The 16,983-nt window shown below is 39.6% G+C and overlaps 1 protein-coding gene across 1 annotated transcript; it reads right to left on the bottom strand.

The window, feature by feature from the left end:
- Window positions 1-1,086: 1,086 nt before the first annotated feature.
- On the bottom strand, window positions 1,087-15,862 carry LOC100757690 (pyrin and HIN domain-containing protein 1-like). Its single transcript, XM_035445746.1, has 6 exons — window positions 15,585-15,862; window positions 13,742-13,878; window positions 10,193-10,864; window positions 7,484-7,900; window positions 3,038-3,226; window positions 1,087-1,346 (listed from the first exon to the last, which is right to left on the bottom strand). Exons 1-6 carry the CDS (start codon window positions 15,847-15,849, stop codon window positions 1,269-1,271), a joined length of 1,758 nt encoding a protein of 585 aa, XP_035301637.1. The 5' UTR covers window positions 15,850-15,862; the 3' UTR covers window positions 1,087-1,268.
- Between the last annotated feature and the right edge of the window lie 1,121 nt (window positions 15,863-16,983).

The raw sequence follows: 16,983 nt of genomic DNA, 5'->3' as shown, positions 1-16,983 counted from the left end.
TTGGTTCCTAGCCAGCAGAGTAATCTTATAATTTTGACCACTTCATTGGATCATTTATGGTAGCATAGAAAATGATATTCTGTGATCAAGGGTTATGATGACTAAACTGATTTTTATAAATAAGTAAATATATAAACATACATATACTAGGCACTCATATAACTATACTAATGTACATATGTAAATAACTAATGTCTGTGTGTAAATATAAATGCATACACATGTATATGCTATTAGCATAATATTATGCAAGGATATATAATATCTAACTGTCATCTAAATGTAGGATATGACACATAATCAGAGAGTGAAAAATTGAAAGTGAAGCAGGACCTTGTGATTCTTGGATCTTTGGACACAGTACATAATGGTAGAACTTCAGTGATTCTTTCCCATATGTCAGTTGGAAATGAATAGCCTTGGAACTTAGAGTAGTGAACTTTCTCTTTCTGCCCCCAGGGTATTCACACTTTTACCACTAATACACACATCCCAGTTCTCTGCCTTTCTACCCAAAAGTAAGTTAGTTGCCTTCAATATCTGCCTGATATAAGTCTTTGCTTGGAATAACTCCCAATAGCTCTACTTGTCAACTTGTACTTTACATGCAAGTGTAAAGCAGGAACTTAGATGGGAGAGCTACTGACGAACCCTGGGATATGAGTAAAGGAGTAGACTCAGATAGTCTGCTTCACAGGGCTGACAGTTCTAGCATACTAGTGCCTTCATGAAACCACCAGAGAATCCTCATTTGGTAAAATAATCAGTATTTCTTCCTTAGCCAGTGAAACTCCTCCTTGGAGCATAAGCCTTGGTAACTACAGTACAGACTGCACTCCAGACCCTACTTTTAACTTGGTTTCTCTGCATAGAACACAGCCTGACCCTTCAAGAAGAGGCCTCTGTCCTTGGCTATCTCACCCAAAGTACAAGTTGACATATTTCTCAAGCCCGGTCGGTGTGTTTCACTCTGATCTGCACAGCACAGGCTATATACTTCATAACTTATAAACAGATGAAAGAGACTCCTGGGGAAGAACTGCTTTAGATAAAATGTTTATTATTCTTTTCTCAAGCTTTGAAACATGCATGTGGAGAATATGAAATGCAGAGAACCTAAAATGTATAAAGAACAAAGTCAAAGAGTACTATTCTCTAGAATTAAGAGCCATATTTTATACATATTTTTCACTATGTGCTGCATATATTTTTTTCTGTAGCTGAATCTTATTACCATAAACATCATTGCCAATGTTGTTCAGTTGTCCTTAAATTGGAGTGTAGGGATTTTCCATAAGTGAGTAAGGATTGGGTGGTTCCAGGTCTCTCATCCTAGCCTGGATGACCTGGAAGAAGAAAAGAATGAAGTCAGATCAGCTGAGAAGCAACTTGCCACACACCTGTTTACACACACTGTCCCCACACTGTCTCTGTGAGCCACTTCTCTTTCCTTACCTAGCTCCTTTACTGAATCTTGAGCCTAGTAATCAGTGTTGCTCCCAGTGCTTGAGAGCATAAAGTGAGCTAGTCACACCCTACCAGGCGTCAGCACAGACAGAAGAGCAGGAGATATGGCGGAGCAATGGTAGGGATGGAGAAACAGCAGTACCCAAGTGGAAGATACTGTTGCACAGATGGTTAATAGGGTGGTACAGAAGGCATGCCTTAAGCAGCTGCAGGGGTTTGAGGGGAATTTGGAATGTTTGACTTATAGTCTTGAGAATAAGGGAGATCTGAAAGCATTTCCCTGTGACTCAACAGGTCAGCCCTTATATTTCACCTATGCATTATTGCTAGTCTTTGGCAGTGTTTAGTGAATCCCATCATGTGACAAGAGCCTGGACTTTGGTTCTTTGTGCTCTAATTTGCTTAAGGCATCCTTGTGAAACATATGGTTTTGTTGTGAGTTCTGTTCATGATCCTTTATGATGAACATTATTTCCAAGTTGTATTTGAGGGGAAAATCAAGTATAGGTCTGCTAAAATTACATAGCAATAAAATGACTCTTAGTGCCGTTCTACTATACCTATTAGATCAGTGTCTCACTCAGCCATCACTAGAGAAGCTTCCTCCTGCAGTAAGTGGAAACTAATTCAGAGACCCAAATCCAGACAATATGCAGGTAATGAGAGACTTTGGAACATTCTGTGCTAAATGGGATGCTTTCATCAGTGCCCCACTCCTCCACTTCCCCTGGAGCTCAGGAGACTATGTGGAAGAGGAGGCAGAAAGACTGTAAGAGCAGAGTTATGAAAGACAACAAGGAAACAAGGCCTTCTAAACATAGCAGGATCCACATTCGAGCTCACACAGACTGTGGCAGAATGCACAGGGCACTCACAAGTCCGACTCAGGAGGGGCCCCAACGCTGTGAGAGGAAAGTGGATCCAAGTTCCCATCCTTAACCAAAAAAACTATTTCTAATGGAGAGATGCTTGCAAAGGAAAAATTAGTTTCCTCTAATGGAATCTCACTGGGTATACAAACCATACTTAAAAGTTGATGGCTAACTCAAAATGGATTCAATGGTAGTTTGGGAAATGTTGTTGCTGTTCTTGCTAATAATGCTTTGAACATTTTTTTGCTAATGGTATTTTCCTTGTATATTATGGTTTCTGATCTCTTGTTTCTAGTGTGTGTGTGTGTGTGTGTGTGTGTGTGTGTGTGTGTGTGTGTGTGTTGCTCCTGCTTTTCCTTTTTGTTTATTCTGGTTAGTTTGTTTTACACGTTTGTTTCCTAAAGATAAAGAGAGAAAAGAGGGATGGAGTTGGATGGATGGGAAGGTGGGGAAGGATCTGGGAGGAGATAAGGAAGGAGAAACTGCGTTAAGAACATATTCTATGAAAAAATATTTTTAAGAAAACAAAAGCAAGAAGAAGCAAAGCAAAGCAAAATAACCCCATTTTGAAAATGATGGTAAGAAAATGTTTACATATATTAATGTCTAAAACTGAATCTACTTTCTGTTGCAACCAAGTCTTAGCAGAGTATTAAAAGGGTTTACTAGGAAGAATGACAATTCCTTAGGCCACACACCTGCAAGTAACTGTGTCTCCCGGATCTCAGCTGCCACTTATCCATACTTGTGCTCAATTCAAAGCAGAAGAGTCTAAGTTTATCCCCTGGCTCACAGTACATATTGGTAAATTGTCCGTGTACCACTACTTCCATCTTCCCTGTTTTATCTTCTATTCCATAGTAAATGAATTCATTCTTCACTGTTTTCTGCAAAAGAAATGATTAACATTCATCGTCTGAGAAATGTGTAAAGTATTGTTACATCTATGAGACATAAATACTGTTAGCTTGTCCCTGATAAGACAAATACAGGCCCAATTTAGAATTATGGGTATAAGACAACTTCAGGGGTTCTCATTCACAAACCAGAAAATGTCTCCCAAGCTTTTATTTAAGGTCTTTATCTGATGGGTTATTAGAGAAAAACTTTCCTTCTACCATATTGTAGAGATGAGAGGTAAGGAGCCCAAGTAGGGAAAAATAAGAATAAAACTGATTGCCATTGTGGGTGTCTTCGATATTACTTCAAGAACTAAGAAGGGTGGCTTTTGGCTCCTTGTGAGTCTGAGACTATATAAGTCGCAATGAAATGGATGATACTTTCTCAGTGCACACATGTATTCTCTGTTCCAAGTATTTCAAATATTAAATCTGCACCATCTAGTTCTGCTTTCCTTACTTGTGTTTTGTTTTCTTTGTTACGGCTATAGCCAGATGTACTTGCACAGTCACTTAGACAAACTGCAGAGAACACCAGGGATAAAAGCCAGATGCCATTGCTGAATATGTACAACATAATATGACACCATACTTTGAACAAGTATTAGGTCATCTAGGTGTGCTATTTACTGGGAAATTGGCACTGAAAGACACCACAACTTAAGTTCAAGAAATCCTCAGTCTCCTCTATTTCACTGTGCCCTGTCACAGCTTGAGAGAGAAACTGTTATATTTGTTTCCTTAAGAATTAATATAGCCGGGCGTTGGCGGCTCACGCCTTTAATCCCAGTACTCAGGAGGCAGAGGCAGGTGGATCTCTGTAAGTTCGAGGCCAGTCTATCTCCAGAGTGAATGCCAGGATAGGCTCCAAAGCTACACAGAGAAACTCTGACTCGAAAAACCAAAAAAAAAAAAAAAAAAAAAATAACATAGAGGCCACTTGCTTAACAATCACTTGATGAATCTAAGTCCAGTCAGAATGGCTAAAATCAAGAAAACACTGGCCAGATGATTCTGATATGATGACTGTGGGGAAAGGGGAATCCCTATTCACTGTTGGCTAGATTGCAAACTAGTACAAGCACTCTGGAAATCAGTGTGGAGATTTCCCTCAAAGCTAAAATGCATCTTTCATATAACCAATTATACCATTGCTTGGCATATGTCCAAAGGAATTGATACCCTACTCCATAAATACCTGTTCAGACATGTTCAATGATGATTTATTTACAATCGCTAGGAGATGATGACAATCTAAATGTCTTTCAGCTGAGAAATGGATAATGGAAATGTGATGCATATCTAAATTGGAATACTATTTAGCTGTAAAAAATGAAAATTGCAGGCAAATGCATGGAACTAGAAAATGTGAGTCATGCAACACAGATGCAGGAAGACAAATATGTGGAGTGTCTCTCCAGACACCAGGGCTAGCAGTGTTGATCCATATGCGACAGGAAGAAAATCAGGTTCAACCCTGCTCAGTAGCAGGTGTTGTTTCAAACTTCTAAAATCTGACACTTGGCAGTTTATTTCAAGTGTATTTAAGCATTGTACAATTCTGGAAAAAAATTTCTGATGACCATTAACTCAATCCTGTGTATACAAAAACACTTAAGACATGTTTACATTGAAACTTTTTACAAAGTACATATGACCCCTTCCATAAAGACGGGTTCTATTGACTGAGAAACAGTGCTCAAGAAAAGGGTCTAGGGAGAATGACTGAGATAAATGTAAGAGTTTGTGGGTGCCAGGCGTGGCCTGGTCCTACGAACAGCACAGAGGTCACCAGGCTATTAACCATACCTACTTCCAGACTTCTGGGCAGAAAACAGGTTAAACACCTCTTCTTTTGAAGAGACAACCCTGAGTGTTTAAACTTCCTGGTTTCCCTAGTGATTATCTGTAAGCAAAAGGACCTTGTGCCCTCTGCACAAATGTATATGTTTTCTCTTATTTGTGGATGCTAGCTCCAAATTTTTTGGTGCAAGTAAATAACCTAGAGTAAATGCAGATCCCAGAAAAGTAAAAGTGGACCATAACAGAAATATTAAGGATGAGAATAGTAGGGCATGGTATCTATGAAGGGAGAAATGGGGGAAAATGACTGTGGGACACTCACCTGGGAAGGGAGAAGAAATGACAACACAGAGGGGGATGGAAGGAGGAGACACAATTAACATTGATGTATGGAAAAGCCATAGGGGGATATATTATGTTGTTTTAACTTAAATTACATATAACATCACACAAACACACACATATGCACACTTACATATAGTTTGATTGAGGTTATGGCAATTGGTATGACAACCTTCCCACCCAAAAACAAACAAACAAAAACCTCCTAGACCTTCTAACAAAAACTACAGTGCCAGGCATGGGAAATTTCCTTTCAGCTTGTTAATCAGGGCAATGCAACAGACCCCATAACAATATAGGCTCCTGCCAGGCAAATAATGTAAGACCCTCTTGCTGAAGGTATCACATAGCTGAGACACAGAATTTGGAGGAACTAACTATATTATCCAGAAGCCTCCTCACTGATGACTTATTCTTATAGTTTCAGAAGAAGCCAAAGAGCAATGAATAGCCCTATCCCAGGTATAATGACAATGAACCACAATGATGATCAGCATGGTAAGATGTTCTGAAAGGTGAAATAGTGGCACTTACATCCTGGAAGTAACCAACTGTTACTTTATTGGATATAAGGTCCACTCATTAGGAAGGAATATGAATGCAGCACCATAAATCATTGGGACATGGAATCTAGAGGAAGAGCCCCCTCCACTTTCCTGAACCAGTGTAATTTCTAACTACATTCTAAATACTTATTGTTAGTATTCAGGTCTGTCCTTGGGGTTCTGACAGGATACACCCTCAGCTGCAGCCACTAAGAGCACCACCTGTGCACATTCACTATGTTCCCTTTGAAAAGGGACCTGACTACCTCCCATCTTCATCTCTCTCTCTCTCTCTCTCTCTCTCTCTCTATCTCTCTCTCTCTCTCTCTCTCTCTCTCTCTCTCTCTCTCCTCTCTCCTGATCCTGTCTCTGGAGGCCAGTCTTCCCCCTCCCTTACCCATTTTTTATGATCCCTTTCTCTAATAAAATCCCCTCCACATGAACCCTGTCTCATGGCATCTTTCTCATGCCACTTTTAAAATTACAACACTTACAGGTACAGGCAGGTGACCCTCCCAGAGTTCCCCTCCCAACAAAGAAGCTTCTTTGTGCAGCAGATAAAGACCATTACAGAAGGCCACAACTGTCAAAATGCAGAGATCAAATGACCATGGGGTGTCCTCCTCCAATTAATATGTTTTTAACATAATCTATGCACTCTAGGCTCAGGAATTATCACAGAAGAGGGGACAGGAAGAATGTAAGAACCAAAGAGTCAGGATACTTGATTCAAGATAGGTTCTTCTAAAAAATGAAATGAGAAGAGGATGTGAAGCAGAGTGGGGAAAATGGTATTAGAAGGAGCTTAGAGAAGCATCAGGGGGAATGTGATCAAGATACTTTGTATAAAATTCTCTAAGAATTCATAAAGCTATAAGTAAGTTGAATGGAATTGAGAACAGTTTAAAGATGAAGTGACCAGGATGTTAGCAACTTGCTACACACATACACACACACACACACACACACACACACACAAATTCATTTTACATACCAACTACAGTTCCCCCTCCCCTACTTATGCTCCTCCCAACCTTTCCCAAACCACTTCCCACCCACTCCTCAGAAAGGATAAGGTATCCATGGGGAGTCAACAAAGCCTGGCACATTCAGTTGAGGTACGACCAAGCCCCTCCCCCCTGCATTGAGGCTGAGCAAGGCACCCACCATAGCAACTTGCTTTCTTATTCTATTTGTCACAACAATTATCCCGGCAAGGGCTTCACCTATTAATTAAGTTACTACTGATATGTGTAGGTAAGGATGCAAACAAACAAGATCTTAAAGCTCTGTATTGATACGAAATACTATAAATGGATCATCATAGTAAAATGCTGGGTTTTGTGTGGAGTCTCTTTGTAAAACATTTTCGTGGCGATACCATGAGAACAATGTGAAGAGACTATCCCACACCTTAAAGTGGTAAGCTCCACTTTCCTCTTCCTGACCAGGGAGGCCTTGGTTTCTTGTGTACAGAAAATAGACCAAACTGCCAAGTTAAGATGTAAAATCTCAGGTTGCAAATGAAAGTTTACAAAATAAGGCAAAGTCTTACCCTATATACTGCGAATACTCCATTCACAAATGTTCCTACTCTTTGTGTACAAATGGTATTAATTTTAGGAGTTGCGTTGGCTCTCTGTCTCAGTGAAGGTGGGATATTCATCACAGTTTTGCCATTCACCTCTGATACACTGGAGGCGCTGTGTATTTCTAGAAAACCATTGCGGCCAATATAATCTGAGATGACAATGACATTGTTGATGATGAACTTTTCCTTTAGGACTTTGTCAAAAACCTTCACTCTGAAGAATTCAGTCTCCGTGGCCACTGTGGCATGGAACATAGTTTTGTCTTCTCTCATGTCGTATGTAAATGGTTCTGTTGCTTTTAATACCATCACTTGTTTGGGACCTTCCTGGTGTCCATCTTCCTCAGAAGGTCGCTTTGGTATAGTTTTCAGTCTTGGTTTCTGCATGGAATGTACACAGGAAAACCAGGCACAGTTAAGATAGACACTAAGGAATATTTTTATTAGATAGAGTGGAAAAAATCTAACCAATTCCTGATGTGATTTGACATAAGTGATAGGAAATAAATGGGGATCTGGGCAGTAACTCCAGCATGTACTAATTACTCACTGTAGGTAAATAGGTTGTATTAATATTTTATGGTGTTTGGGAATGCACTCAAGGCCTCCTGAATGCCAGACAGATTCTTTTCCTGTGAGCTACATCGTGAATCTAACAGCACGTTTTAAAAACTTAAGTTACAAATCTTTTCATACACACACACACACACACACACACACACACACACACACACACACACACACACACCAGTACCGTCTTGTAAAATAGGCTTAGGTAGACAGACAGACAGTGTAAGCACCCCAGGACTCTGATAATCTGAATAATTGAGACTAGAAGCTCTTCCACTTGCATAAGAGCAGCCCTGGAGGAGAACCCTGGACCTGGAAAAGGAAGGAAGAACAGTTATTTGACAACCTGTCCAACCTGTCTGTCTCCCCAGTACTTGGCACCCTGCAAAATACTTTTCTCTCTCTCTCTCTCTCTCTCTCTCTCTCTCTCTCTCTCTCTCTCTCTCTCTCTTTCTCCCTCCCTCCCTCCCTCCCCACTCTCTCTTCCTTCTTCCCTCTATCTTTCCTTCCTTTTCTCCCTTTCTTTGCTTCTTTGAGACAAGGTCTCCATATGTATTATTGGCTGTCTCTGTAGTTGCTGTGTAGATCAGGGTGTGTGGCCTTGAACTCACAGAGGTCCACCATTCTTTTCTGGAATTATAGGTGTATGCCACCATATCTAGATACTTCTTATTATTTCTGATTTCAACAGCATACTTTGAAATGGAGAAGTATGGTGGCAATGACAGGAAACCTAGAGACCACTGTAGGGGGATAGCTATGAACCCACAGCACTTGCTGATCTGATTCAGAAGTCCGTACTCAACAATGTGCTCCAATGGTTTCTAACCTTAAGAAGTTCACTCCCAATGTGACTTAAGCAGTACCTCAGGATGGTGTAAAGAACACTGGACAGAGGCGCATGGGACTTAAGGAGAAGATGCTGTATACTTCTTTAGAAATGAAAAAAAGGTTCTCAGGTGTTTTCAGTGTTTGCAGGAATAAAAAAGTACTGGAAAGAGCCTAATGTCAAACCACATAGCTTTATCTTTATAATGTATGAACTTTGCAATGTTTCAGATGATAAAATCATCTAAATCTGTAATGGTTGAATGGCAGTTCAAGATATGTTAACTATTTTAAAAAATATTTTGTGACTGTGTGTGTTGGGGTAGAAGTGTGTGTGTGTGTGTGTGTGTGTGTGTGTGTGTGTGTGTGTGTGTGTGTGTGTGTGTATGTGTGTATGTGTGTGTGTGACCACAGGACAACATTAGATGCTGGTTCTTACCATCTACTTTGTCTGAGACAGGGTCTCTCTAGCTCACTGCTGGGAGTACCTAACAAGCCGGCCTATGAGTTTCTGTAGATTCTCCTGTCACTGCCTTCAGTCTCTGCTTTGGAACACAAGGGCTTTATACAAACAGATGTTACTGTGTCCAGATCTTACAAAGGCCCTGGTGATTCAAGTTCAGGCTGTCAGGCTTATGTGGCAAGTGCTTTTATCCACTAAGCCATCTCTCAAGCCTGCTTAAATAAAAAATTAAAATCGTACGCTATAGAAAGATATGTGCATTGTAGTGCAAATCTGGTAAAGGACACTCTTCTTATATATAGCAAAAGATAAACAAGACTGGATAGTGAAATGTGGCATTTTCTAAAGAGATTCCAGATAGTTTAAAACTTACTTATTTTTGTGTATTATCTACTTTCCTAAGTTTTCTAAAATGATATTGGTATAATTAAAAGATGAAAAAGAAATCATTGGCGATATATTCTGCTTACCTTTATATTCTACATCATGTTTTCCACTAAAATATCACATTTATGGTCCACCAAGTGAAAAAATGTGGATGAAAGCCAAAACAACAAGAAGTAAAAAAAAAAAAAAGTAATTGTACCCTTTAAGGAACAGGGATGCTCAGGTGCTCACTGATTCATACGTTTTCTTAAAGGAGCCAAGCATAAGAGCAGTACAAAATGAATTTAGGGAAGGACCTCAAATCATATGATAAAACAGACAAGTGTCTCATTAAAATAAAACATCATATATCATAGGGGGCTCAAGGGAAATTCTCTGTTTTCATTCCCATTGCCATTTTATTTATGAGGACAGCCTATCATTACCTTGAGTGGTATTGCTGAAAACAGCAAAGTAGCAGAGGAACTGCCCGGTACTTTCGCTGAACACCACTGAGGAGTACTACTGCTGCTGGGCTGTGTCGCTGCAGACTGTAGAGGAGACTTAAAACTGCTAGGCATTGTTGCTGGGGTGTCCTGAGGGGTATTGTAACTGCCAGACACTGTTGGTGCAGACACCCAGGGACTCTTATAACCACTGGTCATTGTTGCTGGAGTCATCCGGGAAGCCTGGAAACTTCTGTACCCTGCTGCTTGAGGTGTCGAAAGGGTGTGGGCATTGCTGGTCACTGTCGCTGGGCTTGCTTGAAGGGCTGGGACACTGCTGGACGCTGTTTTTGGAGATTTCAGAGGATCTTGGTGACTATATGAACGTGTTGAAGTTACCTGAGCAGTGTGGATACTGCTGGAGGCAGTCACTGGAGACACCTGAGAAGTCTGGCCACTGGTAGAAAATGGTGCTGAAGGACCCCGAGATGTTGAAGGCTCTGGGGGAGTTTGCAGGCTGCTGGAGGCTGTTGTTGGAAGCCCCCGAGGAGTCTGTGGCTCTCTCACAGCCTGGCATCTGTTGGTTGCTGAAAGCTCTGGAAGTTTATGCTTTCCCTGGAGTGACTGTGCTGTTACGATGTCAGGTGATTTGGTGATTGTGTCTCTATGTTTCTGAAGGGAAATAGATGTTTAAAATTCTTTGTGTCCCGATAAATGGTTTTTAAAAATCAGATCAAATACATCTTCAAATACATTTTCCCCATTTAAAAATACTTCTGTTTTGTTAGCCTTCTCCCCCTCCAGGGGCTGTGGGAGTATTATAGATAACATATCTTAGAGACCCCCAGCATCTAGCCTCTTCCCGTGCTAATCAGAATGTCTCTTAGAAATTTGGCCACTAAATCACCGGTTTAGCTTAGAATCTCAACTCTGCATGTCTTATAAAACAGGTCAAAGGTACCCTGGTCCGATTTGACTCAGGGTTGTTGTATGGACAAGATTGACTTCACTTATGAATTTTTCTTCCCTCAGCTTTGTAATGAAATCACTCCAGATTGTCTGCTTTGTTGGTACACAGGAATCCCTGCCAGTACCCTTTCAGGTGATATGATTTTAAATGTGCAACAAGTACCCTGAAATAATGGACCACAGAGGTAAGATTTTGGGAGATGAGGTGTAGCTCAGCTGATATAGTGTTTTCCTAGTATGCACTAGGTAGAGCTCGTTTAAATATCTGCTTAGGTTAAGATCTTTTAAATACTCATTTTATATTTGGTTAAATGAAACTACTGTATATATGAATATATACACATATATTTGAAACATTTGTATATAAAGCCATACATAGTTTAGTGCCTTTAATACACTTACCTAAAACTTATATGAGGCATAAGCCTTAAAAGATCATAATTTAGCTTCAAAGGTAAAACGTAAAACATTGAAAGTGTGTAAAAACTTTCATATGACTACATGTCAATTATTCCTGTTTTCTTTGTGTTTCTGATCCCTTAGAATGTAAGTCTTCTGCAGCCAGAAGAAAGAAAAAGATTCATTGTTGGTATTTCAACAATGAAAGCCATAGCAAAGAAAGATGGGGGCTTTCTTCATTTTGAAGATAATGTCTGAGTCATAATAAACAATAAAGAGAAAATGAAAGGTTCTGCAATTCTAGTTGTAAAGGAGTGTGCAGGCTTTTCACCCAGAATCACATCCAATGAAGGCAACATTGCATGATTCTCTGGTGTATTTGTAAAATGTATTCATTAAGAAGTGTTTGCTCCAAAAAGAAAAAAGATAGATGATGTCATTCAAGCTGATATCATCCAAGCAAAAATGATTATTAATGGCCTTTTCTCCAGGGTTATATATATTTTAATTATATTACTATCATCATTGATGCTGACAGAAAATTAAATGTGCACATTTATTTAACATTCCAAGTAACCCAACCCTAAAAATTAAAATGACAAAACATTGATTGTAAAGAGATTCCTGGTGTAGTGGTAGAATGCAATAAAATAAATAAACATTTGTAAACAGCTGTCAGGGTTTCACAATGTACACTAGAGGGATGAATATTTACATTAAATAAGTAAGTTAGATTTTTACCATTGTGAAGACGTACGGGGTATCTTGGAAGAATGGAGCATAGATTTAATAATTTTTAATCATGTTGTGGCTCAACTGGTAGAATGTTTGCCTAATACACAGGAAACCCAATCAAAACTCATTTAAATATATGTAAAGAGAACATGTTTCAAATAATCTATCAGTACTATGTGATAACGCTGAATAAATGAAGCTACTATAGTTTGTTGAGATCATAAATTATTTCATAACAACATATACAGGACAGGAGAGGAAGGGTTAATAGAAACATTTGATAATGTAATGACTGACTTTATTATATGGTGGAGTTGTGGAGACTTCAGTTTCTGTAGTTTTATCTCCCTTTTCTCAAAGAAAAAAATGCATGTGTTTTCTACAGGTAAGGACTGATTTTTCTTTTTTGTGTGTTAAGATTGAACTTGGGGTCTCATGTGAGCAAAGCTGGGTTCCACTATGGAGTTTTATCCCCACCCCATACTACGGTCTTTTAACATTGTTTGAAGAACAATGATTTTAATACAAAGATAATAAACTCTGTGTTATTGGGTTCTGATTCTGTTGATTCATTTGGAACTGAATACTCTGAACAAATGGCCAGAGAAGAGCATAGGATCATCTCCTACAGGAATAGAAACATTTCATTTATGTCAGTCCTTTAATCACATTTGATGATGGGAGAAGTCTAGGCTTAGATTTAGAAAGTACAAGTTGATGTTTGATGCCCTTTAACAGGCTTTGGGATGTCATATCATTTAAACTGACTGCTACTTCTGAAAATATTTTTAAAGGTAGTAAGGAGGGTCTGAAGAGATGACTCAGGGGACAAGAGTAATTGCTACGCATAGATGAGGACCTAAGATTGCATCCCAGAAACCATAGAAAAATCTGAGCTTTTCATATGTTTGCCTGAAAGCCCAGAGTAGGATGATCTCTGAGACTTGCTGTCTACCAGCATAGCCCCAGGTTCAGGGAGAGACTCTGTCTCAAAGGAAAAAGGAGGGGGGAGTTAAGCAGAGTACTTGAAGTCCTCCTTTGCTATCAACAAATGCATACACACATGTATGCAAACCACACAGCCATACAAATATGTAAACCACACATGCACACACACACAAAACACTTGAAGTCCTCCTTTGCTATCAACAAATGCATACACACTCATGTATATAAACCACGCACACATGTATGTAAACCACACACACACACACACACACACACACACACCACATTCACAAAGTAAGTAATGATTTTATATTTTTGATTCAGGAAATTATATTGTAATAAAATAGTCTTGTACTCCTAACAAAATGAGTGACCAGTAATCATGAATTTGTTGATTCTTCATTTTGCTAAGCCTTTGCACAGATAAAGAAGCTTAGATTAAGTACTCAGAGAAAGGTACTGAGGAGAGCCAGCTTAGTGAGATCTTAGACAACATACCTCTAATGAAGGCGTCTTCATAGTTGGTTCTAATTTCAAAGCTTCCTTTGTGTTGGAGCTAAGGTGAGAAGTACAGGATTCATCATGCTTGGGTCTTTTTGAAACATGTTTGACTTTTCTTTGGTTTTTATTTTTCACTGATGAAATAAAGAAAAGATGATAAACTGAATGAGGTTGTACTGTAGTAAGACAGCTGGAGTCCATCCAGTGCTATTTTGCCTCTTGCTTATATCTCAGTATACTTTCATGGGCGGACACCCAAGTCTCCCTGGGAAGGGGAAATAGAAGAGACTTGGGGATAGAATGAGAGCAGGTGGAGATTGGAACATGAGTGATCTAATTGCAGCCGGGGGGGGGGGTAGAGGGGAAGAGAACTAAAAGAAACTTCTGGAAAGGGGGAGTATTTTGGGATCAGGTAAAAAGCTGGAGCAAGGGAATCTACAAGGATGTCCCGAGCTAAGACTCCTAGCAATAGCAGATATGCAGCCTGAACATCTCCTGTGACTAGATTGTTGCCTAACCCAGTCATCAGAGAGGCTTCATCCAGTAACTGATGGAAACAGATGCAGACCCACAACCAAACATTAGGCTGAGCTCTGGGAATCCCGAAGAAGAAAGGACTGCAGGAACCAGAGGGGTCAAGGACACCCCAAGAAAACCCACAGAAGCAACTAACCTGGGCTCATAGGGGCTCACAGAGACTGAACCAACAACCAAGGAGCCCTCATGGGACTGACCTAGGCACTCTGCATATAAGTTACAGTTGTGTAGCTTGGTACTCTTGTGGGATTTCTAACAGTGGAAACAGGGACTGTCTCTGGCCCTTTTACAGGCGTTTGGAACTCTATTCTTCATACTGAGTCTTCTTGTCCAGCCTTAATACATGGGTAGGTGCTTAGTCTTACCGCTACTTGATAGGTCATGTTTTGCTGATACTCATGGGAGACCTGCCATTGTGGGGTGGGAACAGAGGGGGAATTGGGTAGGGAAGGGACTGGGAGGAGAAACTGTGGCTGGGATGTAAGATAAATACATACACAAATAAATAAATGTATTTTGAAAAAAGAAATCTAAAATTTGCATGATGATATGCCAAATTATCTTCTGCAGGTCACCCCAAATTAGAGAAACAGAGGAAGAAATTGTGACCTAATCTGAGATATGACAATGGATTAATAGTGAACTTTGATTGCTTGTCTTTTGGGTCCCTTTTATTTTCTGATGTAAGAGCTCAGCATAAACCCCAGGCTAGTCTTAAACTGGAGATGTCTCTGTTCCAACCAAATGCTAAGATCACAGTGTGGGACAACATGCCCACTCTCTCTCTCTCTCTCTCTCTCTCTCTCTCTCTCTCTCTCTCTCTTTCATGTATTTTGAACCCAGTAATGTTATAAAGGGGAACTTCTTCACATCTCTTAGATTCTGGATTCTACTTAAATAATGACTCACACTTGTTGCTATAAAATATATTAATGATGGTATACCTTAACTTAGAATTGTGTTAATTGACCTAAGTATTTTTAATTGTGTATTAAAATTTTGCTTTATAATTTTCTATCCATTCCACTTTATTAGAAGCTCTTGTTTCTCTGAGCAACTTCTGTTTTGTTGTTTTTCTTTCTTCACCCACCCCAAAGACATCTACCACCAAATACACTAGAATTCTTTGTAGGAAAGGAGTTGCCTAAGTTTCCAACAACTTGTTAAGATCTGAAATGCTGCCATTCTATAGGTCCCAATGCATACACTGGGGAAGAGGCATACCAGCCATAAACACTGCAAGGAGATAGCAAGGTTGGGGAGGGTAGATAAAGAGTGGACATCCAGGCTGCTCCCGTATTACCTTTTTCCATCTGCTTTCTAAGTGTATGAACAAGGTCTCCAAGTTCTGGAATATTTTGGAACAGTTCTATCAGTATGCTCAATCCAGCATCACTTTGGAACTTTTCTTCCATTAAGTCAGCAATCTTAATTCTATCATAATCATCTTGCATTTTCTTATTCAGTTGTAGGTCAGGGGTCAGTAAAGACTTAAGTACTCTGAAATGGTAGTCACTGATAGACTGTAATCCTGAAAGAAGAACAATTTTCTTGTATTCGTTCACCATCTCTCAAATTATGGGTAAGCCTACAAGAGAAAAACAGTATACAGAATTACACATATAAATAGATAATTTCAAAAACAGGGTGTGTCTAGGTGAGTGAACAACCATGCCACAGTGTTGTCCATAGCTGTGGGTGTGAGAAAAGGAGAATTGATTACTAATTATGGCACTGTGAAAAATGACCAGAAAACTGCCCAGTTAATAAGTAAGTCTAAGAAATTCTTCCCCATTGATGATAATAGCTGTCTTAGGTCAGTGATGATTGTGATAGAAGAAAACATGGAAGTCAGTGGTTGTTACAGCATTTAGAGTATGGGCTATGAGGTTGAAATCCTGGATTCTTTTTCCATTATGTATATCTGATGTTGGACCGTTTTCCATTCTTTATTGGGCTGGAACATGTTCCTGGCTTGCTTAAGTGGCCTGTTTGTAAACAGGCTGCACCTTCTCTCCATGTACAGGAATGAGTGTTGACTTCAATGGGGTGACCTTTCCTGGGGCATTGGTCCTGATGCACTTGGCACTTCATTAAACAGCTTCCATTGGCATCCTGTTTCTCCTGAGGTTAGACCTTGTTCTTTAGGTCTTTGTGCCCACAGTACTCTCTGATGACAACATTTACTGGGTGAAATTATTTCAATAGCTATCTGGTTTTCCACCTTTATGCTTGATTTTCTTAGTTTGTTTTCTCAGCCCATAGTGCCAATTTTCTCTGTACAGGCCATGTTTAAGCCCTGCTAAAGTAATTTCATAGCTCATCAGTTTTTTAAAAATATTCCTTGCTTCCTAAAATATATTGGAATGTATTGGTTAATCTGCACCTTTCACGTATTTTTCAGTTATATTCTTGATACCACACACTTCAGAATACACAACACCCCTTCCCTTGCCAAGCTTTGTGAGATAGACGCTGTCTTTTTCATTGCCATTCTCACCCCACCTTCTCTGAATGCCTTCTATGACAACTGTTAGGAATCAACTGAGATTTTGCCTTCTGGAAACTCTCCAAATTGCTAACTCCCAATGAACAAAATGTCCTCTTCTAGATATGATTAGGAATTTCTGTACATCCTTTATAATTCTAGGGGATGGATTCTAATATCTGCTTAAATTTATAAGTAATTTTAGTTATGGGTT

Source organism: Cricetulus griseus, chromosome 5, assembly GCF_003668045.3.
Source record: "Cricetulus griseus strain 17A/GY chromosome 5, alternate assembly CriGri-PICRH-1.0, whole genome shotgun sequence".
Lineage (NCBI taxonomy): Eukaryota > Metazoa > Chordata > Mammalia > Rodentia > Cricetidae > Cricetulus > Cricetulus griseus.
Note: the sequence above shows the minus strand (reverse complement) of the source record. Positions and strands in the feature narration are given on the sequence as shown.

What these genes read in the sequence shown, in the direction of transcription:
- LOC100757690 (XM_035445746.1), bottom strand. Translation starts at nt 15,849, where the DNA reads ATGGTGAACGAATACAAGAAAATTGTTCTTCTTTCAGGATTACAGTCT. An exon ending in TAGAAAGCAGATGGAAAAAG is followed by an intron (nt 13,879 to 15,584) that starts GTAATACGGGAG and finishes TTATTTCATCAG; the next exon opens with TGAAAAATAAAAACCAAAGA. An exon ending in GAGTATTCGCAGTATATAGG is followed by an intron (nt 3,227 to 7,483) that starts GTAAGACTTTGC and finishes TTTCTTTTGCAG; the next exon opens with AAAACAGTGAAGAATGAATT.